This window comes from Myotis daubentonii, chromosome 6 (genome assembly GCF_963259705.1).
Source record: "Myotis daubentonii chromosome 6, mMyoDau2.1, whole genome shotgun sequence".
NCBI classification, from domain to species: domain Eukaryota; kingdom Metazoa; phylum Chordata; class Mammalia; order Chiroptera; family Vespertilionidae; genus Myotis; species Myotis daubentonii.
Genome location: NC_081845.1, coordinates 67360639 through 67385253, shown reverse-complemented (window position 1 = coordinate 67385253; position 24615 = coordinate 67360639). Strand labels below are relative to the sequence as shown.

The 24615-nt window shown below is 37.6% G+C and overlaps 1 protein-coding gene across 1 annotated transcript in view; it reads right to left on the bottom strand.

The window, feature by feature from the left end:
- Positions 1 to 3252: 3252 nt before the first annotated feature.
- LMBRD1 (LMBR1 domain containing 1) overlaps positions 3253 to 24615 on the bottom strand; it is an 82246-nt gene continuing 60883 nt past the window's right edge. The window contains exons 10-16 of the mRNA XM_059701273.1: positions 23185 to 23249; positions 22502 to 22604; positions 21898 to 22002; positions 19667 to 19816; positions 18332 to 18410; positions 3945 to 4036; positions 3253 to 3804 (exon numbers count right to left, since the gene is read on the bottom strand). Of these exons, the coding sequence (XP_059557256.1) occupies positions 3688 to 3804; positions 3945 to 4036; positions 18332 to 18410; positions 19667 to 19816; positions 21898 to 22002; positions 22502 to 22604; positions 23185 to 23249 (711 nt within the window). The 3' untranslated portion in view covers positions 3253 to 3687. The remainder of the gene's footprint in view (positions 3805 to 3944; positions 4037 to 18331; positions 18411 to 19666; positions 19817 to 21897; positions 22003 to 22501; positions 22605 to 23184; positions 23250 to 24615) is intronic.

The window sequence follows — 24615 nt, the reverse complement described above, 5'->3', positions numbered from 1 at the left end:
GGAGGAGGCTATTAATACCCTTTTCCCCATCTTCCACCCACTCCAACCATCCAATTTATATCAACTGTCTTTACATTGTCAAGGCTGATACTTGCATTAGGTGCTATAATCAATGTGTACTGTGTCCTATGGATTAATTCTAAGATAGTGTATTTACTGTAACCGTGTATGTACCATTAACTGAAGAGCTCAGCAGTACACCCGGAAGACATTCTTTTCTTGCAGCTTGTTGTTTTCCTGGAACTCCTGCTTTGCTTATCCTTTCTTCTTTTTTATTTCCCAGTGCAATATGCATCTGCATTGTCTTTGGTATAGTGGCACTATGACAGGAGTCAGTTCTAGTATCCTCATTTTGCCAGTAGCTTGTTGCATAGCTGAAGAAATTAATCACTGTTTTAAGTTTGCATAGAACATGAGGGTCATGACCTTTTGAAAAGCCATCACTATGAACAATCTCTAAATTAGACATTTTAGAGGACTTCAAAAGAAATATGTTCATTAGTGGAAGTCACAACACTTAAATCAGCTTCATGAAAATAAAAAGTTAAAGCCATTCATTATGACCATGAAGGAAAAAACAAACAAAACTTGGTTAGAATAAAAGCAAACTTCTTGATAGGCAGAAAACAAATGTTTACATCTAAGTAGGAAAGATATATTTTATAAATACAAGAGGCAAAATGAAAGCCTAAGAGGTTGGTCTGACAAAAACACTCATTCCTAGAAGTAATGAAACGTACATGTAGTGTTCAAGATAAATATGGGTAATACTTCTACACTTCTAGGTAGCAAAATAAATCTTGAAACAGGCTAAGTACACATTCCCTTTCATCTAAATGCAGTTTATATAGGCTTAGACCATGTAACCAGACTTAAAGCATCTAACTAACAACTTCCCCTCTCCATTGAGGGCCTTCCATGTATAAGGAGATATACTAGGCACCAGGGATGAGGGTGAAGAAACAGATGTGTTCAAGGACTTGCAGGCATGAAAGGAGGCAGGAAAGAAACCATAAATCACCACACTGTACAGGTGCCCAATGAGTAGGATAGAGCACCTAACTGTGCCTGGGAAACTTAGAGGCACAGTATCTGAGGAAATAATGTTAAGGTTGTGATCTGAAGAAAAAAGGTTTTCTTAGGAGACAAAAGGAAGGGCAGAGTATCACAGGCAGAAGGAACAGTCCAACAGGGTGGGGCTGTGAGAAATCAGAGCCATTTGGATAATGATGAGACATTTGTTAGTTTGGCTCATATAAGGAGTGTGAAGATGGCAGAGAAGGCCGGATAGTCAGGTAAGAAAAACACCAAAAAGACCTTATACATGATGTGATAGCTTACAGATTTCATTCTGAAATAACTGAAAGCTTGTCACAGCAAAGGAATGAAATACTCTGATTTGGATTTTCATCACTGAGGAAAGAGTGAAAGGACTTGGAACTTGACAGAAGGTCGAGTGAGGAAGTTTAAGAACTAGTGTGTATTAGTCTGCTTGAGCTGCCATAACAAAATACAACAGACTGATGGCTTAAACAACAGACTTATTTTCTCACAGCTCTGGAGGCCAGAAGTCCATGATCCATTTGCCGGCAGGGTCGGATTTTCCGGAGGGCTTTCTCCTTCACTTGTTGAGGGCCGTCTTCTCACTGAGTCCTCAACATGGTCTTTTCTCCATGTACACACATCACTGATGTCTCTTCCTCTTCATATAAAGGTATCAAGCATATTGGATTAGGACCCCGCCGAATGGCCTTATTTTACCTTAATTACCTTTTTAAAAGCCCTGTTTCCAAGTGTAGTCATAGTCTCGGGTGCTGGGGGTTATGGCTTCAACATAAGAATTCTGGGGGACGCAATTCAGTTTATAACACAATGAGTGGCAGTAAAAATGGAGAAGAGGGGACAAATGGAAGGACGGTTAAGAAGTAGAAATCAACATGACTTGGTTGGTTGATGAGTCAAGCATACACAGCACATAAGGTCTCCTTGATTTTTGGTTTAGGTAAGCAGGTATGTGCTGATATCATGTGTCAAAAAAAAAAAAAAAAAAAAAAAGACTACAGAAGGTGGCTTGGTATGCTCAGAAAAGTGAAACGTTCAACTTTCAACATGTTACAATTGAAATAGCAATTTCTAGTTAATAGGGAAAATAAAAGTTTGGAGCTTATAAAGAATAATATAGATGGAAACCAAGGGTATATGTGATTGTCCAGAAAGAAAATGTAAAATAAGAGCAGCAGGGAATGTAATCTTGAATAACATTAAAGGGTACATAAAGAAGCCAGACCTGAAGGCTGTGAAGGTGTATCTATTCTACAGAGACAAAGAGGAACCTGGAGAGTATTATGCCAAGCAAAATAAGCCAGTCAGAGAAAGACAAGTATCCCATGATCTCACTTAAATATGGAATCTAATGCGCAAAAGAAACTGATGGACAAAACAGATCCAGAGACACAGAAGCATGGAACAGACTGTAAAATCTTAGAGGGAAGGCGGAGGCAAAAGAGCCATCAAAGAACTTGTATGCATATAGGCATAACCCAAGGATACAGACAATAGGGTGGTGAAGGCCTGGGGCAGAGGGGGGAGGGTGTAGGCTGTGTGTGCAGGTTATAAGGGGTCCATGGAGAAAGAAAAGGAGACATATATAGTACTTTCAACAATAAAGATTTAAAATAAAAAAAGAATCGGAACAGAGCAATGTGCCACAAAAATTAAGGGAGAGAACTAAGTGGGAGATGGTTGTTAATTCCTAGTTATTTTTTCAGAAATGCAATGGTATTTTATTTCAAGCATCATATGTGCTTTTCATGAATCCTAATTTGAAGTTAGTAAACTCAGCTATCATTTATGATTTCTCACTATCTAGAATGTATTCAAAATACTTTATTGATATTATATAGCTTTCCTTATGTCTTTTGCAAATTCTAAATCTTTAGGATAAAAAAAGCCAAATTATGATGCCGTATCTTAAACTAATCAGTAGGTGGATTATTTTCAGGATTAATTATTCTTGCCAATACTCCTGTTTATGTTGAGATACAAATTTTGAGGGTAGCTACCTACAACAATGTATAGGCCTTAAATACTGTAAATGTGATAATAAGATATATAATGAATATCTGAACAATAACAGTATAACACACCTTGGAATTCCATGGTCTTAGAGCATCAAGTAGCTTGAAATCTGTACATAAAATCTATCTGAATGGCACTGGTGATTTAATGTGGAAAACAGGAAACAAGATGCAGAGGGGAATAACATTTATTTATTGGCTATATTATGAATACTATTTTCAGACAATCAGATATGGACACTTTAAAATTTCACATTGCTTTAGAGATCCAAAGGCACAGACACAGTGATTTATCATGTTTTTAAAGAGTGACAAAAGAGGATATTAATTCTGGATGATTTTTAATCAATTTAACACTATTATACACTAGAGAAAAAAATTCCACAAACATACCCTCACAAAGCCGGTAGTTTTATATTTACATAGTGTTATTATAGCAATTTTAAATGTTAATCTATGATACAATGTTACTTCAGAAAACATAAAAAATATAGTTTTTTAAATAGCCATGCTCCCATTTTTTTATGAAAGATATTCAGTTTATCCTAACACTTCAAAAATGCATGAGATATTGCAGTCAGCTTTATAAAATCTTTAAGACAGAAGGCTGTCAGATGGAATAGGCAGAGGGCTCATCATCACTTATGTCTGAATCATCTTCATCAACTCCTTCAATCACTGATTTCTTCCCTTTACAACAGGATACAATTAATCCAATTAAGAATACCTGTAAATTTCAATGAAATATGTTATTTCTCAAATCCAAAGTCATTCAGAAAATAATAAATTTAAAATCCAATGGCACTACTGTGATACAAACGGACCATTAAGGAAGGGTCAAATCATCCCTGGGATCCCCATACTTACCCCAAGGAAGACCCAGTTACCGAAATAGTACACAGCACTGAAGAACCAGAACTTGTGAAGGAACAGATATGTCCGGGTGACAGTGCACTGATCTATAAGAGCAAATAAAAACTACTGTGAGATAATTTCTCTCTTGATGTGGACTATTAATATTATATTTTAAAAGTTATTAAACAAAACTAATGACCAAAGTCAGAAAGTCAATAAATATTTAGGGACAGGACTGAAATCTACAGGTCTGTCTCTAAAATTCACTGTTTCAATTCCCTACTATAACTTAAATTACCAACTAATATGATGTATTTTTAAAAATGAATGCCACCAATTTAATCCTGGCTATTAAGTATTAAAAAAATTACATTGGCTAGTTCAATTTATTTGAAATATAAAAAGCATTTTAACCAGGAGTGTTAGACACGTTCTAAAACAAGACAGATAAAGTTTTCCTGATGAACATTTAAAAAATGAACAAAGTAATCAGATGTGATTAGTATTACGCTACACTTTTCTAAGAATCCAATTATCAGGAGTGCCCAAAGTTGAGAGGTTCTTTGAGCTGTTTTTTTTTTCTTTTTTTCTAAGAATGCTATTGAAAAGATGGCTACTGCTTCTAAAAAAATACAAAAAATCATTTTATACTGATACTAGAGGCCTGGTGCACAAAAATTTGTGCACTCGGGGGGAAGGGGGGGTCCCTCAGCCCGGCCTGTGCCCTCTCGCAGTCTGGGACCCCTCGGGACATAACGACCTGCTGGCTTAGGCCTGCTCCCGGGTGGCAGAGGGCCGGCCCAATCCCTAGGTGCAGCCCCTGGTCAGGCTCAGAGCAAGGCTGATTGGGGAGTTGGGGCGCCGCCCCGTCATGCACAGAGCAGGGCAGATTGGGAGGTTGTGATGCCACCCTCAGTCACGCTCAGGGTAGGGCCAATTGGGGGGTTGGGGTACCGTCCGCTGTCACACTCAAGGCAGGGTCGATGGGGAGGTTGCGGCGCCACCCCCTGTCACGCACAGAGCAGGGCCAATCAGGGGGTTGGGGCGCTGACCCCTGTCACTCACAGAGCAGGGCCCATCAGGGGGGTTGGGGTTCCGTACCATGTCACACACAGAGCCGCAGGGCGATCAGGGGGTTTGGGCGCTGCCCCCTGTCACGCTGATGCCGGTGCCGGGAGGCATATTACCCTTTTACTATATAGGGTAGAGGCCTGGTGCATGGGTGGGGCCGGCTGGTTTGCCCTGAAGGGTGTCCTGGATCAGGGTGGGGGTCCCCACTGGGGTGCCTGGCCAGTCTGGGTGAGGAGCTGAGGGCTGTTTTCAGGCTGGGAGTGACTGAAGTTCCCAACCGCTCCTTTTTTTCTTTTTTTCTTTTTTTATTCTGGGCCAGCTTTAGCTTGAGGCTTGGCTCCAGCTCTTAGGCCTCCGCAGCTGAAAGTAGGTTTCTGGCCTTTGCTTACAATGTTGCGAATCTGCTGGCTGAAGTCTGGCGGTATTTGTTACAATGTTTCTTAAACTGCCCACTCAGAGGTCTGCAGCCGCAGGCAGGGAACGTTGGTTTCCTCCAACGATCCTCCGTCACTGAGGCAAGCAAGCCTCATGTTAGTTTCAAGCTGCTTGGCTGCCAGCCGCCATCTGGGTTGACAGTTAATTTGCATATCTCGCTGATTAGCCAATGAAAAGGGTAGCGGTTGTATGCCAATTACCATGTTTCTCTTTTATTAGTGTAGATGCTTACTATTTGAACTTTAGATACCATTATAGCTTGAATTAAAAATAAATCATATACTTTTCTCTTTCCAAAAAAATATACCTCTTAAGGGAAAAGTGGCAGACTGGTTATTTGCTGTTTGTGTCAGATGCCATAGTGGTTTTACCCAAATACATTATTTCTACTAGGTTAACAAGTCCTCTATATATCTTGACATATACCTAGTAAATGATGTCTAAGAAAATACTTATTAAAACCATTCAGAAAGGTCTGGGTGACACAATATAATGTAACTGATTGAAAATTATATATGCTGCAGTTAATATAGAATACCAACCTCACAAATTTCAGAAGGCCTTTATTCATTACAGAAGAAAATCCTAACTTACAAGTCAAGTTCTTTTTACACAAACAGTTATGATTTCCACATATTTTTATTCAAAATGGACAGTGGCAAAAAATTCTACATGCAATTAAGAGACCAATATCGCATCCTATTGCTGATTAAGAAAATGCACTGTTGATTTTTAATTTTATGAACTCTCTTCTTAGCTTCAATAAATAAGTGCTGTTTTTTTCTTAAAACTGTACTGGGAATTTTGTAGTCCAGTTTATTACACAAAGGATCTAATACACTTTCATTTTTTGGCTTTCATTTGGTTTTCTGAAACGTAGCATTTAGGTTATATTTCATCAAAACATAGGGCCCGTTATGTAAAGCTTTAGATGTTAGGTAAATATTTAGCTTTCTCAACAGAAAAGTCTAGAATGAATATTCAAAGCCTCCTAAGGAAAACAAGAAAGACTTCATGCAGCAGTGGCTGGCCAGTTTCCTTTTTCTCCCATAGTTACTAGCACCCGAGATTATAGCTTTACACCCGAGATATAGCTTTACAGCCAAGATATAGCTTTACACCTAAGATATAGCTTTATACTGGAGTTCAGTCCAGCAGAGGAGATTCCTAGCTGGACATTCAGGAGTCACTTACCTGCTCCCGTAACATTCTATTCTCAACTCTAGTACAGAACTCTTTTCATAGTAACATGTCACTTCAACTTACCACTTTTTCAATTAAATAAGCTTAAGTATTCGAAAGAACCTGTCAGAATACCTAGCATTCATATATAATGATTATTGAAGTAATCCAAATTTTTAAAAAAGGTTATTTTAAAATCATATTACTAAATAATACATTTTTTAATTCTTTTGTCTAAAATCTAACAAGATTCCGAGGGTATCAAAACAAGACACCTGAATATGTTCTGAAAATGGAAGTATAAAATGTCCAGCATGGTGACGGAAAAGCCCAGACTGGTCTCTGACACACTTGGTGTCAAACATCATTTGGCCACTTCTCTGCCATGAATGGAAAAATCTAAACTGCTGATGCTGTGCTTGTTAAATGGGGGTATGGCCATATTTCCTTACAGTCATTCTAAAGACCAAATGAGGTACACTTGTCCTTTGGTAAACACAGAGGACTGGTTCCAGAATCCCCATGGATACCCAAATCTGGAATGCTTAAGCCATTTATATAAAACTAGAGGCCCAGGGCACAGAATTCATGCACTCGGTGTGTGTGGGGGGGTAGGGCGGCCCTCAGCCTGGCCTGTGCCCTCTTGCATTCCGGGAGCCTTAGGGGGATGTCCAACTGCCATGGAGGTGGGAGAGGCTCCTACGACCACTCCTGTGCTTGCCAGCAATGAGCCTGGCTTCTGGCTGAGCAGCGCTCCCCCTGTGGGAACACACTGACCACCAGGGGGCAGCTCCTACATTGAGCGTAGGTCAGTGCCAGTTGTTCTGCTGTTTGGTCGATTTGCATATTAGCCTTTTCGTATATAGGACTAGAGGCCCAGTGGACAAAAATTTGTGCACTCGGGGGCAAGGGGGGGTCCCTCAGCCCGGCCTGTGCCCTCTAGCAGTCTGGGACCCCTCGGGAGATAACGACTTGCTGGCTTAGGCCTGCTCCTGGGTGGCAGAGGGCAGGCCCAATCCCTAGGTGCAGCCCCTGGTCAGGCTCAGAGCAGGGCCGATTGTGGGGTTGGGGCACCACCCCCTGTCACACTCAAGGCAGGGTCGATGGGGAGGTTGCGGAGTGACCCCCTGTCACGCACAGAGCAGGGCCAATCCGGGGATTGGGGCACTGCCCCCTGTCACACACAGAGCAGGGCCCATCAGGGGGGTTGGGGCTCCGTACCCTGTCATGCACAGAGCAGGGCCCATCAGGGGGTTGGGGAGCTCCCTCCTGTCACGCACAGAGCAGGGCCCATCAGGGGGTTGAGGAGCTCCCCCCTGTCACTCACAGAGTAGGTCGGATAGGGGAGTTGGGGCACCGTCCCCTGTCACACACAGAGCAGGGTGGATCAGTGGGTTGGGGTGCCGCTCTCTATCACCCACGGAGCAGGGCCAATCAGGGGATTGGGGCGCCGCCACTGTCACACTCAGGGCAGGGCTGATGGGGAGGTTATGGCTCTACCCCATCACACACAGAGCAGGGCCCGTGGGGGGGCGGGGGGGGGGGTTGGGGCACCGCCCTCTATCACCCACAGAGCAGGGCCGATCAGGGGGTTGGGGCGCCGCCACTGTCACACTCAGGGCAGGGCTGATGGGGAGGTTATGGCTCTACCCCGTCACACACAGAGCAGGGCCCGTGGGGGGGTGGGGGGGGTTGGGGCGCCACCCTCTATCACCCACAGAGCAGGGCCGATCAGGGGGTTGGGGCGCCGCCACTGTCACACTCAGGGCAGGGCCGATGGGGAGGTTATGGCTCTACCCCGTCACACACAGAGCAGGGCCCGGGGGGGGGGCGGGGGGGGGGGGGGTTGGGGTGCCGCACCCTGTCAGACACAGAGCAGGGCCGATCAGGGTGTTTGGGCGCTGCCCCCTGTCATGCTGATCCCGGTGCCAGGAGGCCTCTCGGCTCCGCTGATCCCGGTGCTGGGAGGCATATTACCCTTTTACTATATAGGGTAGAGGCCTGGTGCATGGGTGGGGCTGGCTGGTTTGCCCTGAAGGGTGTCCTGGATCAGGGTGGGGGTCCCCACTGGGGTGCCTGGCCAGTCTGGGTGAGGGGCTGAGGGCTGTTTTCAGGCTGGGGGTGACTGAAGCTCCCAACCGCTTTTTTCCTTTTTTTTTTTTTTTTTTTATTCTGGGCCAGCTTTAGCTTGAGGCTTGGCTCCAGCTCTTAGGCCTCCGCTCCTGAAAGTAGGTTTCTGGCCTTTGCATACAATGTTGCGAATCTGCTGGCTGAAGTCCGGCGGTATTTGTTACAATGTTTGAAACTGCAGGCTCAGAGGCCTGCAGCCGCAGGCGGGGAACGTTGGTTTCCTCCGTCACTGGGCCAAGCAAGCCTCATGTTAGTTTCAAGCTGCCTGGCTGCCGGCCGCCATCTTGGCTGACAGTTAATTTGCATATCTCGCTGATTAGCCAACGAAAAGGGTAGCGGTTGTAGGCCAATTACCATGTTTCTCTTTTATTAGTGTAGATGGCATAGTATCTGCATGTAGCCTAGATTTGCACACAGGCTACAGCAGGGTATCTACACATCATGCCATTCACATGGATTCAGCAGAGTGCTCAGTGTGTGACAAATTCAAGTTTTGATTGTCAGAACTATCTGGGAATTTTTTTCAGATATTTTTGATCTGTAGATGGTTGAATCCATGGATATGAAACCACAAATAAGGAAGGCTGACTATATATCAAAATCCCCATGCAAAGTGACAGTTAATATTTTCTTTTTTCCTTTCAAGGTATAACAGAACACATGATAAAAAAAACACAGTTCTCAAGAGCTGCTCAAATGGTACCAAGAAAAACAACTAATTTTAAGATTTTACAAGTATATGTCCAACAGAAGTACAAAAAAAAATTGCTTAGATACCAGTATCATAACTATTCTGTACATGTTCATTATCTTTCTTTCTTTATAGTCAAAACAGATACAAAAGGATTTGGTGAAATTCAAATGTATATAATTTAGTAACAGACTAACTGCTAAATAGTTATATGCTTTTAAATAAAAATAACCATTGTGAATGTTTCAAAAATGAAGACAGGCTGGGCTTATCCAAAAATGCCTGTTCACAATTATTTTAAAATCAAGATCAGTATTTTCCATTGTTTAAGTATTACATAAGCTCTGCTATCTATCTATCTATCTATCTATCTATCTATCTATCTATCTATCTATCTATCTATCATCTATCTATCTAAAAGCCTAAGTGACTGTTTGACCAGTAGCTATGATGCACACTGACCACCAGGGGGCAGACATTGAATGCACAGGCATGGAAATATGGGACAGGCTGATGAATTTCAGAGGGAAGGGGGTGGGAGAGGACAGGAAGAGATTAACCAAAGATCTTACATGCATACTAGAGGCCTGGTGCACAGATTCTGGCCTGTGGGGTTGGGCCCAAACCGGCAGTTTGACATCCCCTGAGGGGTCCCAGATTTTGAGAGGGCGCAGGCCAGGCCGAGGGACCCCACCGGTGCACGATTCCATGCACTGGGCCTCTAGTACGAGTATAAACTTGTTTGAAAAATGTCCTTCAGCTTTCTCAACACTCTAACAATACTCTAAACTTTAAAAACAAAAGTTTTATTACTGATTTCCATACTTAAAGATATTTTTGGAGTCAGAACTTAACTGAATTAGAAATTCAGGGCTAGAACAGGGATTACAAGACAGTGACTGAGCTGGCAGAAGCTAGTAAAATCAAATCACTTTTCCAGAGGTCTAATAAACCACTCAGTGACATTTTAAATTGGGTTATATCCACCAATTATTTTGCCCACCACAAAAACAGATCTTAAACATTTTTTCTATCATATCGTTTTTCTGTTACTTATTTACCATTTTTAAAGGTTGGAGATTTGATATACTCCTTCTAAAATAAGATTAAAAGGTGAAATCATTGTTAGCATTCTGCTTTGTTGTTGAAAAAGATGACCCTAGACCACAAATCTATACACACAATGTGTACCTAACAGCTCTTTATAGTTATCTTTATATGTACATACTAGAGGCCCTGCGCCCTCTTGCAATCTGGCACCCCTCAGAAGATGTCGGACTGCTGGTTTCTGCCTGATCCCCGCAGGCCAGGCCAAGGGACCCCACCGGTGCACAGGCACGGGGCCTCGAGTATGCATATAATATCTTTGGTTAATCTCTTCCCGCCCTCCCCCACCCCCTTCCCTCTGAGATTCATCAGTCTATTCCATGTTTCCATGCCTGTGCGTTGAGCACCTGCCCCTTGGTGGTCAGTGTGCATCATAGCTACCAGTAGAACGGTCGGATGGTTGCTTAGGCATATATATATACATATATATAAAATTTGTATTTATATTTAGTCCATAGAAGAATTTGGTTAATAAGTCGTATACACATATTTTATATTCCAGTGATGATTCCACACTGAATAAATGGGGGGGGGTTCCCCTTTTTTCCATCAGCCATCTTCCAGCTGCTCACCTAAATGATACATATCTAGTTCTATAGATGTCTTTCTACAGTTATCTAAAAAAAATTATGAGTATTTTGAACTTCGATCTTCAAAGTAAATTTAAGTTGCTGAATGTTTCATTTAGAGATTGTGTTCTAAAATCAGAAGTGTTCAGCAGACTTGTGACTGTTGTTCCACAAAAGAATACGCAAAAGTGCCAATTAAACTAAAGAGGACCTGTTAACAATGAAAAACTAAAAATAGGGACTCAGAGAAAAACCTAATGACAAGTGGCCATACAAAAAAAAGTAATTCCCCCTCCCATCTACCCAGCCCCATCCTGACCTTAAAATTTAAAGGATAGATGATCAAACAAAACACAGAACATGAAAATGTTAAGTATAGTAAAAGAGACATTTGAAATCCAGACACTTTCATTAAAATCCTAAATCTCATACTATCTGTGCAACTCATCTATTGGGACCTTAGTTTCTGCATCTGAATAAAAGGTGGGGCGGTGAACTACTTAGATGGCCTCTCTAGTTTTGTTTTCTTATTTTCCCACTAGAGGCCTGATGCATGAAATTCGTGCAAGAGTAGTCCTTCCTTCCCTTGGCTACCATCACTGGCTTCCCTCCGGCACCCGGGACGCGGCTTCCCTCCGGCACCCGGGATGCGGCTTCCCTCCAGCCACCGGCAGGCACCTGAGACCCAGGCTTTCCTCACAGCCCCAGCTTCATTTGGAAGGTCGTCCGTCCAGAAGGATGTCTGGTCTAATTAGCATATTATGCTTTTACTTTTATAGATTATTATAGATTCTAGTTTATATTTTTAAAACTGTTCACAAATTATGCATCTCTTTATGACCTTTATTTCCATTTTTATACAGAAACTGAGAGGGGAAAAGATTTTCTATCTCTAACTGACATTCTGTCTTAGATAAATGTTTTCAGAATGATAAGTTCTACAGGTTCTGTGAAAACAGGTCAACCTGTTTATTTGTTGGCAAAAGTAAAACAGCCTGGCAAACATGTTTTATTTATAAAGAATGTATTCTGAATCATTCATAGGCTTGTTTGTGCAGAACTTAGTGTTCAACTAAGGTACTGATGCCCATTTTACTTTAATTTTTCCCTAATATTATATTTAGTTACTTAAAATAATTCTTACTTTCCCCCTTTGTACTTCCTATATCTGATTATAACCCTACCTTAGATTTTTAATTTTCAGTCTGCTTGGTTTTTTTGTAATTCATGCACTTTAACACACCATCAGTTTTTATTTAAGCATTATCTGCTAACTTGAGTCATCTTAATCATTTGTCCTTGTAATATTATGACCTAAAGCTAAAATTGAAGCTGTAGATCATTTGATTATTTTTAAGCCTATCTATACATATTATGTTAACAAATACACTTGATCAGAATAATCTGCCAAAATTAACTTTGATATATACAGACCATTTCATTTCCAGTTTCTTTAATATTCAAATAAGACAACACAAGTTTCTTATTGGGTGATAACTTCATAAGTTATATGAATGTCTATTCACTATGTTGTAGACCTGAAACTAACATAAATTACATGTCAACTATAATTGAAAAATTTTAAAAATTAAAAAAGACAATACAAGTTTACTTCAAGAAAAGGTAAGCAACTTAAGATAACAGAAGTAAGACCGGGTTCATGAGATTTTGAAGTGATCATTCAGAAACATATTATCTTGCTTTGTCCTTCACTGTATTCCCCAAATATTCAAAGCTTCCACCACATTTATTATAGTAACTTGTCCAGTATATATGTCTTTATGCCTTGTCAATGCAGGTTCCTTTTCTGCTTGGAATATCCTCCAGTTGTTTCAGCTTACTTATTTAGATTTAACTTATGCTTTTGGGCTCAGCTATAATGTTCTGGGCAGAATAAATCATTATTCCCTTTTTATTTCCTACAGTACTTTGTTTATAATTTCAACATGCTTGCTATTTACTTTTCCTTCTATTACAATTATTTATTTTCATATCTAAATCCATTAGACCAGTGGTTCTCAACCTTCCTAATGCCGCGACCCTTTAATACAGTTCCTCATGTTGTGGTGACCCCCAACCATAAAATTATTTTCATTGCTACTTCATAACTGTAATTTTGCTACTGTTATGAATCGTAATGTAAATATCTGATATGCAGGATGTATTTTCATTGTTATAAATTGAACATAATTGAAGCATAGTGATTAATCACAAAAACAATATGTAATTATATATGTGTTTTCCGATGGTCTTAGGCAACCCCTGTGAAAGGGTCGTTCGACCCCCAAAGGGGTCGCGACCCACAGGTTGAGAACCACTGCATTAGACGGTATGCTTTCAGAAGGTAGGGACTGTATATGTGTTTCCTATGACACACTCTCTTTTTCCAAAAATCCATCCCAGTACTCACAATGGCTATTGTGTTTGTCCATTAAGAACAGTGATCTATGAAAACCTGCTCAAAGTCACTAATTATACGAGAGATGCAAATCAAAACGACAATGCGTTATCATCTCACACCTGTCAGAATGGCTATCATCAACAAATCAACAAACAACAAGTGTTGGAGAGGATGTGGAGAAACAGGAACCCTTCTGCACTGCTGGTGGGAATGCAGACTGGTGCAGCCACTGTGGAGAACAGTATGGAGCTACCTCAGAAGACTAAAAATGGAACTCCCATTTGACCCAGTGATCCCACTACTAGGAATATATCCCAAGAAACCAGAAACGCCAATTAGAAAATATATATGCACCCCTATGTTCACAGCAGCACAATTCACCATAGCTAAGATTTGGAAACAGCCTAAGTGCCCATCAGCAGATGAGTGGATTAGAAAACTGTGGTACATATACACAATGGAATACTATGCTGCGGTAAAAAAAAAAAAAAGGAACTCTTGCCTTTTGCAACAGCATGGATGGAACTGGAGAGCATTATGCTAAGTGAAATAAGCCAGTCAGAGAAAGATAAATACCACATGATCTCACTCATTTGTGGATTATAGAGAACAACATAGACTGATGAAAAGGGACAGACCCAAAGACTGAGAAACAGCGATCAGGCTATCAATCCCCAGAAGGAAAGTAGGGGAGGGCGGGGGTAAGGGGAAGAGATCAACCGAAGGACTTGTATACATGTATATAAGCCAAACCAATGGACATGGACAACGGGGGGATGGGAGCATGAGTTTGTGTGTGGGGGGCAGGTTGGGGGTTAATGGGGGGGATGAGGACACATTTGTAATACCTTAACTAATAAAAAAAAAAAAAAACACTAGTTTTAAAACCATTTTATTCACATTAACACATAAATTGTGTATTAATGCAAATTAGATTAAGTAGCAATTAAAACATAAAACTATGAATATAAAGGTCCTTTTGCTGTAATGACATAAAATTTAAAATAATTTCTAATTTGCTCAGTTGATTGTTTTAATATATAAATTATGCATTACCTGTCAAAATAAATTAAGTAATATTGTCATTTTAAGAGAACTTTGCAAATATAGTATAATAGGCATTCTTTATAAATTTGCTAAATTGTTCTATTCTTTAAGATATTATTTTAAACACAAAGAACCTAAACTATTTTTATATCAATAACTCTCTTTTGAATGATACATATTATAAATACCTAAAACTAGGATTTCAGTAATATTTTTATGTTTAATAAATGCCAGACCACCCCAAATATGAACGCAATATTACTTTAAAAGTCTCTAAAATGTACTTAAAATTGACAGATCAATATATGTAGTTTTAGAAATCATTGCTTTAGAAATAATTTTATGTATAACACTGTAAATTATAATTTTTGTTTCTAAATTTAAAATTATTCTCTAAAATTCTGTTATTTGCCATAAACACATAACAAAGATGTCATCGAATGCCTGAGGAATTTATATTATAGCATCATCTACTTTAATCAAATGTTCCTACCAAAATGTCACAATGTCACTAGTTCGCCTTTAAATAAATATTGCCACACCAGTCCATCACCACACATTCCACCCCATCTCCACCCCATGTGTTAAGTCCCATGCCTTAATTTGCTTTTTCATTTTTCTCCATCATTATTTTTATTTAAAGTATTCTCTTTTTAAAAAATGTACCCTGACATTCCAAATTCAATGATCATATTTCTATCATTCTCTTCCAAATATGCACAGGTAAAATTAAATTTGGAGATTAGATTGAGAACAGAAAAAGGTTGAAAGTATAAATCAAATCCGCAAAACTAAAGGTTATGTTTTGTACTGCAAAGTAACATTTCAAAGGACAAGTCAACTACAATGTTTAAGAAAAATATTAAATAGTTCAAAAGGAGTCATTTTAAGCACTATAAATTAGATCAGACTGAAAAAGAAAAATACTAAATGTGATTCATAAAAATGTCATGGTCAAGTATATCACTTGACTAACACTTATTGATCTATGCTACACAAATTCACTCAGTTCAGCAATATAAAGGAATTCTTAAAGCCTCACATAAGTGTGAGGTAATTCCGAAATCTCGATTTGTTTTTATTTGTTTTGTTTTGTATTTTTGCTTAAAGTTTCAATAGTAGTACAGTAATTTAAGAAACAGAATCTTAAAAATTTTAGATCTTCAGGATCTTATTTTAAAATATTACAAATTAACTCAACATTTAATTTTTCATTCTATTTGCATTTAGCTAAAAGTGACAACCCAAAGCATTTCATTACCAACCATATTTATGTTATGTGTATGCACATTTTAAAGTAAAAACTCTAGGCCTAAAGTCATTAAAAAGTAGAACTGGAAAAGCAAGTATATTATTTATCCTAGAAATATCTTACTTTTATTTCTTCAGGCAAAAAAGAGGTATCCCTACCATATCTGTGTTCCCTTCTCTTGTTCTTTTCTCCCAGTTTTAGCCTCTTCTTTATTCCCTATGCATTCTGGACTCTGAGGTCGGTCACTTTATTCTCTACCTCTCAGCTTGTCCTTTGTTTTCCATCCCACTTCCCTCTTCAACCACCTTCCCCAGACAACGTAAGCATTGATGGACAATAATCATACCAGTTGTACCAATCTGTACAACAAAAATACAAATTGATCATTTCATCTCTATCCCTTGACATATATCTTCAGTCAGATCCCTCTTCTATTCACTTTCATGGTCTATCAAAACCTTTGGACACTTTTTTTCAATTTTGTGCCCACTCAATTATCAGCAGATGACCTAAGCTTAACACTTCATAGCAAATTGAGACAATCATCCAGAAATGCCAACTTCCTGCCCACCCTCACTGAGTCCTATCATTTTTTTCCTTCCTTGCAATCTACAGAAAGCATTCTATCTTGTGTTCTTAATATCATCTCCTCCAGAAATGAATGATACTGGTCCACCATTCAACCTTTGATATTTTTCTTCAACCACTCCCACTCCATTAGTTTTATCCCACCATCTCTAAGTCTCTCCTAATCTTAAAAAAAATGTCCTCAACTCTGGATGCCTTCTATAGTTTCCATCCAATCTCTCTCGATCTCTATTAAGAATTCCTATGAAGACTAATGTAAACTCAGTCATTGCTTTATATTCCTTTTTATTCAATACAATTAATTTTTATCTCCATCATTAGCATTTTTGCACAGCTTTTCTCTGTACCTTCTTTGCACTTAGATTTTCCTCTGAGTTCCAGTCTTCATGCTCTTCTTATTCTCAACTCTCAGAATTCCTTACATAAACATTCAATTGCCTATAAAATCTCCACCTAAATGTTCCTGAAACATACCAAGTCAACTAATCATTTCTTACATTTTTCCCTAATCTTAGCATGAATTTTTATCTGTTTGGTGAAACTGAAATTTACCAAACTCACAGTAACAAGAGGGCCATTCTAGAACTCTCTATTTCCCTTGTCACTGCTCTAGATCCAAGCAATAAGAAATTCTTCAAATTAAACCCACAAATTTCTTTCTTCATTTTATACCCTCATGACCACTGTATAGTTCAGGCTTTCACCATCTCTTTTGGATTATTATAAACAGCTCTCCCAGGCAACACCTCACAAAAGACTTCTATGCTCTCGTCTCAATTTTGCAAATCTGTTCTCTATATAACTGGTATAATTAAGTTACTGAAAAGAAATCAGATCAGAACATCTACTTAATTGTTTAAAACTATTGGCTCTTTAGTTATTTTGCAAGACCTTTTGTGACCTGATCCTAATTATTCAATCTCATTTCCTCCTTCTCTCCAATACCCTAACCGTATAATTTAAAAAACAAAACAATGTTTTAAATTCTCTTGAACATATACCCAGAGTTTAAGATCATTTTATCTGTGTGTTTTGTCCCTCTGCCTACAAAAGCCTTCTATAGGTGCACACATACCAGATAAATCTTTAACCTTGAAGCTCCGGTTTCTTTTTGACTTCCATTCCACAATGATCTCCTCCAGGTAGAGTAAATTACTTCTTCCTCTGGGCTATCCCTGTGTTCTTTACCTATTCCTGTTACTCCATCACATTCTATATTTGGCCTCACTAAAAAACTCAGAATTCATCTTTTTCATAATGATACCCATGAATGGTTTATGAAGAAATATACTATATTTGACATATTACTTTACCCTGAAATAAAAGGATTCTGATGGCAGAGTAGAAAATAAAGCTGTAAACTTTGAAGGAATAAATCTGAAATCCTTAAATCAGGACAAAATATTATAATATTCAAAGGGAAAACAATCACCTTAGCACATAGAAAATAGTGGGGGAAGTAATTCTCTAAAAATACACAGAGGTTAGGAGCACAGGATCAGAGTTTTTCTTAGCATCGTGCCTGGAATGCAATTATATATTCTTAAAAGTTAATGCTATTATAGTTAACATTATTAACTGAAGTGACTAGGTTTGGACGAATTTAAAGTTGTTTTAGGTCACAGATACTTTTGATCTTGGTCCTAAAAATTATGAATTCCACCAGAGAAAAAACATTTAAGAGTGGCTTCTTATATTAGTAAATGTGATAAATTGTACCTACCTTTATTATTTCCTAAGCAACTAATTTATAATGGCTTTTTCCTTAATTAAAATCATTATATCATCAAGAAATTCTACCGAAGAGACTTACCAATTTCTTCTTGCTAAAGTTCCTTGTCACTATACATTAAAACAAATGCACCACATAATGAACACAGCAAAATGTAAGGAATACTTTTCTTACAGTTGTAAGAGTTGCTTTACCTTCAGGGGCATCTGCATCACATCTCTTTGGCACAGAAAGGGTTAAGTTGCCTTTATAATCATCATAAGTTATATTGCTCTGAAAGATGAAAATTAAAAATCCTATTTTGATTCCAAAGTAATCACAATAACTTTATACTCTGTTTTCTATTAAACTACATCTAACTAATACTCTAAATAGTAAGTTTTAAGATAAACTTAACATGAAGATTTTATTGCAACAATTCTTGGGTCCTGTGTTGAACAGAACTCCTTCCCAGAGAAAGAACCCACTTATTTTTTCCACAGTAAAGCAAGAAAAAAATATCGTTGGTCCATGGAAAAGCATGATCTTCATTCATTCAAAGAAAAATGTTTAAAAAGCATGACCCAGTGAACTACATGCTGGAGATGAGACAAGAAGAGAATAAAAAAGTATGAGAAGTGAGATTTATGATTCGGGTGATCTTCTAGTATTGTGTTTCCCAAACTCAAGTCATTCCTGTACCTCCACCATGATTGCTCCTCCCACATTATTTCTTAACTTTATTCAATGAACCTTAGCAATATTATAGATGGTATTGATTGAGGGCTTGATGGGCTAGTTAGATGCTTTTGTCCCTAACTACATGTTAAAGTAAAAAAGGATGGAGGATAAAGTACAGGATAAAAAAAGGAATGATCTGAACAGACTATCTAACAATGAAGACTCTATTAAAGCAAGGCTTGAACGAGACCCTGAAACATGGATTAGATTTGAATTGACAGAAAGTAGAATAAGGTATTTTAGGAAAAGGAAAAAATACTAAACAAAGGTTGAATCAGATATGGCCAAAATATTTTAAATTGTCAAAAAACCCAAACTAGCTGCCCAATTATAAATAGGAACCACGGCTGCCTTTGAAAGATCAACATCAAGAAATCAGTGTTACAGGTAAGAGAACACCCAGTTAACAAATAAAATATTTATAAAGCATCTCTGTGGCATTCATAGTACTGATGAGCAGACATATTTTTCTTATCAAAACTTTTTGGGGAACTATATTAATAAATTTACTTAAAATGCTATTTTAGAGGAAATGTTATGGGTTTTATTAAAGTTCTGATGTAAAGCTAAGTAGCTTAGCATCATAGGATCCATTTTAAAAATATTTTAATGAATAGTGTGTCATTTTTAAAAAGAACCTGTAAGAAACAAATATAAATATGCTCAAAAATGGATAAAACAGGTTTAGCAAAGTTAAATTTAATCTGAAGGACTCATATCTTATGTTAGCCTTCATAAATTAAAATTTGCTTTAAAATATCAGTATATTTAAAATATCAAAATAATGAATTTTTAAGTTTTGCACTTACCTCTATTAAGTAATTTTGGCTTCCATACATAACATACTGGGGAGCAAGACTATAAATCATATAGCTAGTGTGAAGGACAATAAGTAGAAGTATCATGCAGAGAAATAAGAGTGCCTGGGGCCTGGTCCTGCCTCTTCTGATTTTATATAACTGGAAAGAAAAAAGACAGTAACAACATTTCAGCAATATATTTATTTGTAAGGCACTAAGTCCTGCTCATGTTTTAGGGGCAATGAACACAGTTTAATCAATCATTTCTTTTTTCAAAATAAATACTAAGAATTCATAATCATTCCAAATAATTGTAAGGATGGTAAAAACAATTTTCTCCCTGCACAGATTTCAGGTTTAGATTTGTTTATTTTAAAACTAGAGGCCCGGTGCATGAAATTTGTGCACGACTGGGGGTGGAGGGGTGTCCCTCAGCCCGGCCTGCACCCTCTCGCAATCCGGGAACCATCCCCTGATGTCCGACTGCCGGTTTAGGCCCCATCCTGCAGGATTGGGCTTAAACCAGCAGTCGGATATCCCTCTCGCAATCCGGGACCACTGTCTCCTAACCGCTCACCTGCCTACCTGCCTGATCACCCCTAACCACTCTGCCTGCCTGCCTGTTCACCCCTAACCACTCTTGCCTGCCTGACTGATTGCCCCTAACTGCCTCTGCCTCAGCCCCCACCACGGCGGCTTCGTCTGGAAGGATGTCTGGAAGGTCATTCGGCTGTCCGGTCTAATTAGCATATTATGCTGTTATTAATATAGATCATGGCAAAGCATCTATATCCAAAGGAACCTTTAAATTATTCATGAAAAACTCAGAATCCAGAGAATATATCAATATTTGCATGGTCTGTTTCCAGACAAACATTCTAAATTTATTACACAATAGCATCTGTAAGAAGTTCATAGAACTAAGAATTGTGAACTACCTCTAATTCTATCTAAAAATTAGAATTAGTTTATATAAGTATTTATTTGTGGTTTTATATAATAATACACAAGAACAGACATATCACATGATTATAAATATTCATTTCTATGAAATACTCAACATCCTCATACTGTCATAAAATCTAGTTTATGATAATATGACTGACTACATATTCTCATATGTACCTATAACAGAGCAAAACTAAAACAAATACTAACAAATACAAGGAACTGGGTAGCTTGTTTCAATGGCAGAGCACACTTTCATTTTAGCAATGAGGTACCACCCACCTGTTTTATTATTGGGCTGTAGTATAACATAGAGTAATAGAATTCCAGTTCTGGATGGGATGATGATATAATCATCTAAAATTTTACCTTTCCCAGCTTCCCTTGCACCTAGTAGTGGCTAGCAGTGATAAAATATTAAACATCAAAGAAAAGTCAAAGTCTACTGGCAATTTCTGGGAAAGTTCTGTTTTATTATAGGTGTCACCCATTCCTCCTAACTACCTTTTCCTTATGTAACGTGGACAGGATAAATAGAGCTGCAGCTGTCAAATTACAATAATGAGGGAGAAGCCAAGAGGATTACAGAGATATTGGTTTGACATTTTTGAGCTTCTAAACCAATGCCAGATTTTCTTTTCCACAGCAAGAAGTCACTCATTAGTTCAAGCCACTATTTAAGTGGTTTCTCTTGTACTCACAGGTAGAAGTAGTCTCTATCTGATACAGCTTCATTTTAAAATTCTTAATTCACCTCAAAATGAACATAAGAAGAAAATAACCCTTTCTCTAATCATATAATGATCTTTAACTCCTAGTAGGAAGGACCATCTTTTGAACTACAGTGTATCCAATTGTGCTTCAATGTGTTTCCATGAAGCCAAACATTAAGGAAAATAATATAACTTCTAGACCAGAGCTTCCCATCCTCGGCGCAGGTGACATTATGGACAGGATGAGTCCTTGTTGTCTGAGGCCGCCCTATGCACTACAGGCTGTTTATCAGAATCCCTGATCTCTCCCCACTAGGTGCCAAGAGCGCCCCCCCCCTAGTGGTAGCAGCTGGAAATGTCTCCAACATTGCCAAAAGTATCCAGGGGGCAAAATCACTCCTGTTTAGGTAATAACCAGTGCTCTCGACAAAAGCACTTTTATGTTAGTATAAAGTAAAAAGGGTAATTTTCCATCACTTTTACTATCAATGTACTTATAACTTCTATATTATAAATATAACTTTCAATAATAAAGAGTATGTGCAAAATGAAAGTAATAATACTGTAATATATACTCACTCTAATCCAAAAGAACCATATGCCAATATTTCTAATCCCCGCCATTGAAGTAAAAATAAAGTACATAATAATAATTGTTATAAGAATGTAATCAAGAGGGAAAACCTGAAAAAAAGAGATAAAATTAAATTCAATAAACACACAGGGCTTTAGAAGTCATATAAAATTAACTGAAATGTCATTATTTATATTTGGCAAATGTTTAAAATATCAACCCTGATTTAAATCAGGCTACTATAAAAATAAAAAATAAAGGCCCCCCCCCAACAATTACCAAACTATTACCGAATTGTTTAGTACCATTATCATAAGAAAAATCCTATAAGAAATTAAGCTAAAATTTACATTTAAATATGAATAAAAAACTTCATCAAAAATTAAAAACAGGAATTGCTTAAAAAGCTTACCTTAAGAGTTCAGCAATATATCAATATAATAATCCTTAAAGCAACATATCAATGTAAAAGTCATGTGTAAATAAAAAGCCAAATCAGCAGAGGGCACAAGCATATACTGCCAAGTATTAACAAGTTTTTCAACATAATAATTTGACAGTTTGTAAGAATATGTGCTAGAATATAAAATGATTGTTCTTTTTACTTACTCTTTGTAGTAAAGGCAAAAGCATATTCAGTGGATTACTCAGATTAGTTCCAAAAATTATGAAACCAGAATTGATTCCAGCTGAATGAAGAGCTTTATCCAAACTAAAAAAGTAAAATAAAAATTATAGTGATTTTTACATATTATATGACCACATTTTCAGTTAATTTATAACTTAAGCATGCAAATTCAACTGAGTCAAAGAAAACCTCAAAAAACAAATTAAACGTCACTTAAATATCTTACAGATATTGATCAATTAATAAAGAATAAAGAAATACTAACGCCAAAGCCGGTTTGGCTCAGCGGATAGAGCGTCGGCCTGCGGACTGAAGGGTCCCAGGTTCGATTCCGGTCAAGGGCATGTACCTGGGTTGCAGGCACTTCCCCAGTGGGGGATGTGCAGGAGGCAGCTGATCGATGTTTCTCTCTCATCGATGTTTCTAACTCTCTCTCTCTCTCCCTTCCTCTCTGTAAAAAATCAATAAAATATATATTAAAAAAAGAAATACTAACTACTATTGAAACATTTTAGTCATTCTTTGAGTCAATGCTATAAAACACTTCAAGTAAAATGGCTACTGAAGATGAACAGATTACAGTAATAGAATTATTCAGCATGGAGAATGTGTAACATCATAGGATTTGTATAAGTACTTTAGTAAATGTGTCTAGTGTACTTACTTTGACAAGAAGAGAGAAATTACAAACAGCAATGCAACTAAGATGAAAAATATTCCCCAAATGATCTAAAGGCAAAAATAATAATAATAAAGTCACTGAAATATAGTTCTAAAAGTTGACATTAAAAGCCAAAACCATTATGTTCAATATGAGTTGCTGATATATGACCATGATCGAACCAAAATGATCCAAGATACATTTTAATTTAGAATATATTTTTAGGCATTTGTCATCTAAATTTCCATTATGAGATTGAGAACATACACAAAACAGACAAAGCATTTGAAAGTCTTCATCTGTAAGTAAACAAATGAGACTCTTGGCTAGGTCAAATAAAAGGTTTATTTATATCATTATACTCACACATAAACTTTAAAATTAATTGAAAAGTTAAGACTAATAGGACTACATTAAGACTAATATACACACACAAAAACCAGAACCAAAATACTTATCAGGTTATATTTAACTTTTTAAAATATGGAATTTGGAACATTTCCCCATAGAAATAATGATGTACATATATATATACATAATATACATATACACAACTATATATGTACCATTTATATACACATATATATTGTATATGCCAATTATATGTAAAAAATTATATCATAGCCCAGAAAAGACTATATAACTGAAAATATTCCTGAAATAGAATACTAGAAGCACCACAGAAACTGTCATGTAAAATCATGTTTCTGTGGAGAAATGTGTTAAGCAATGTAATTGGTGGGACATATTTCCTTTTAATGTCTAAACTTTATATTAGGGAAGGTAGAAAATAAGCAAAACAATTACTGAAACTAGGTTCCTAAGAAATAAAATTTCAGAATGAAAAAGGGGTAAAACCAATGTTACTAATAACCTAGGCTTTTTGTTCTTGACATCTCAAGTTCCAGAGACAACTAGGCTGAAGAATTCACAAAGCTAAGTCTATGATTACTGAAAAATACATGTGTTAGGCAAGCTTTGTTCAGGAATGAGTTATACTGTTGTTGGTCATAAGTTCAATGCTGTATTGATCAGCTGTTGATTTCCAAGTCCCAATCCAAGCTTTTCTAGGCACTAGACTAGAGCCTCACTGCTGCACTAATGTAAAGATGGGTTAAACACCTACAAGTAGATTTACTCTTACATAAACGTCAATATTCATACCACAAAGTTCCTGACAATCTACAAAAGACCTTGTAGGTTACATGAACTCTAACACTCAATTACTACCAACAAAAAATATCCAAAACACATCAAGTTAGCTTAAATTAAGAAGCACTACACTATAACACAAAATGTAACTCTCAAATAAAAAAATGATCAAGTAAAACTTTGGAATGGGTAGTTATCCTTCCAATAAATATTTAATAATCCTACTTTAGAGTTAGAAAGAGTCAGTCATTGCCTTTAGGCATTCTAACGTAGTGTGGCCTA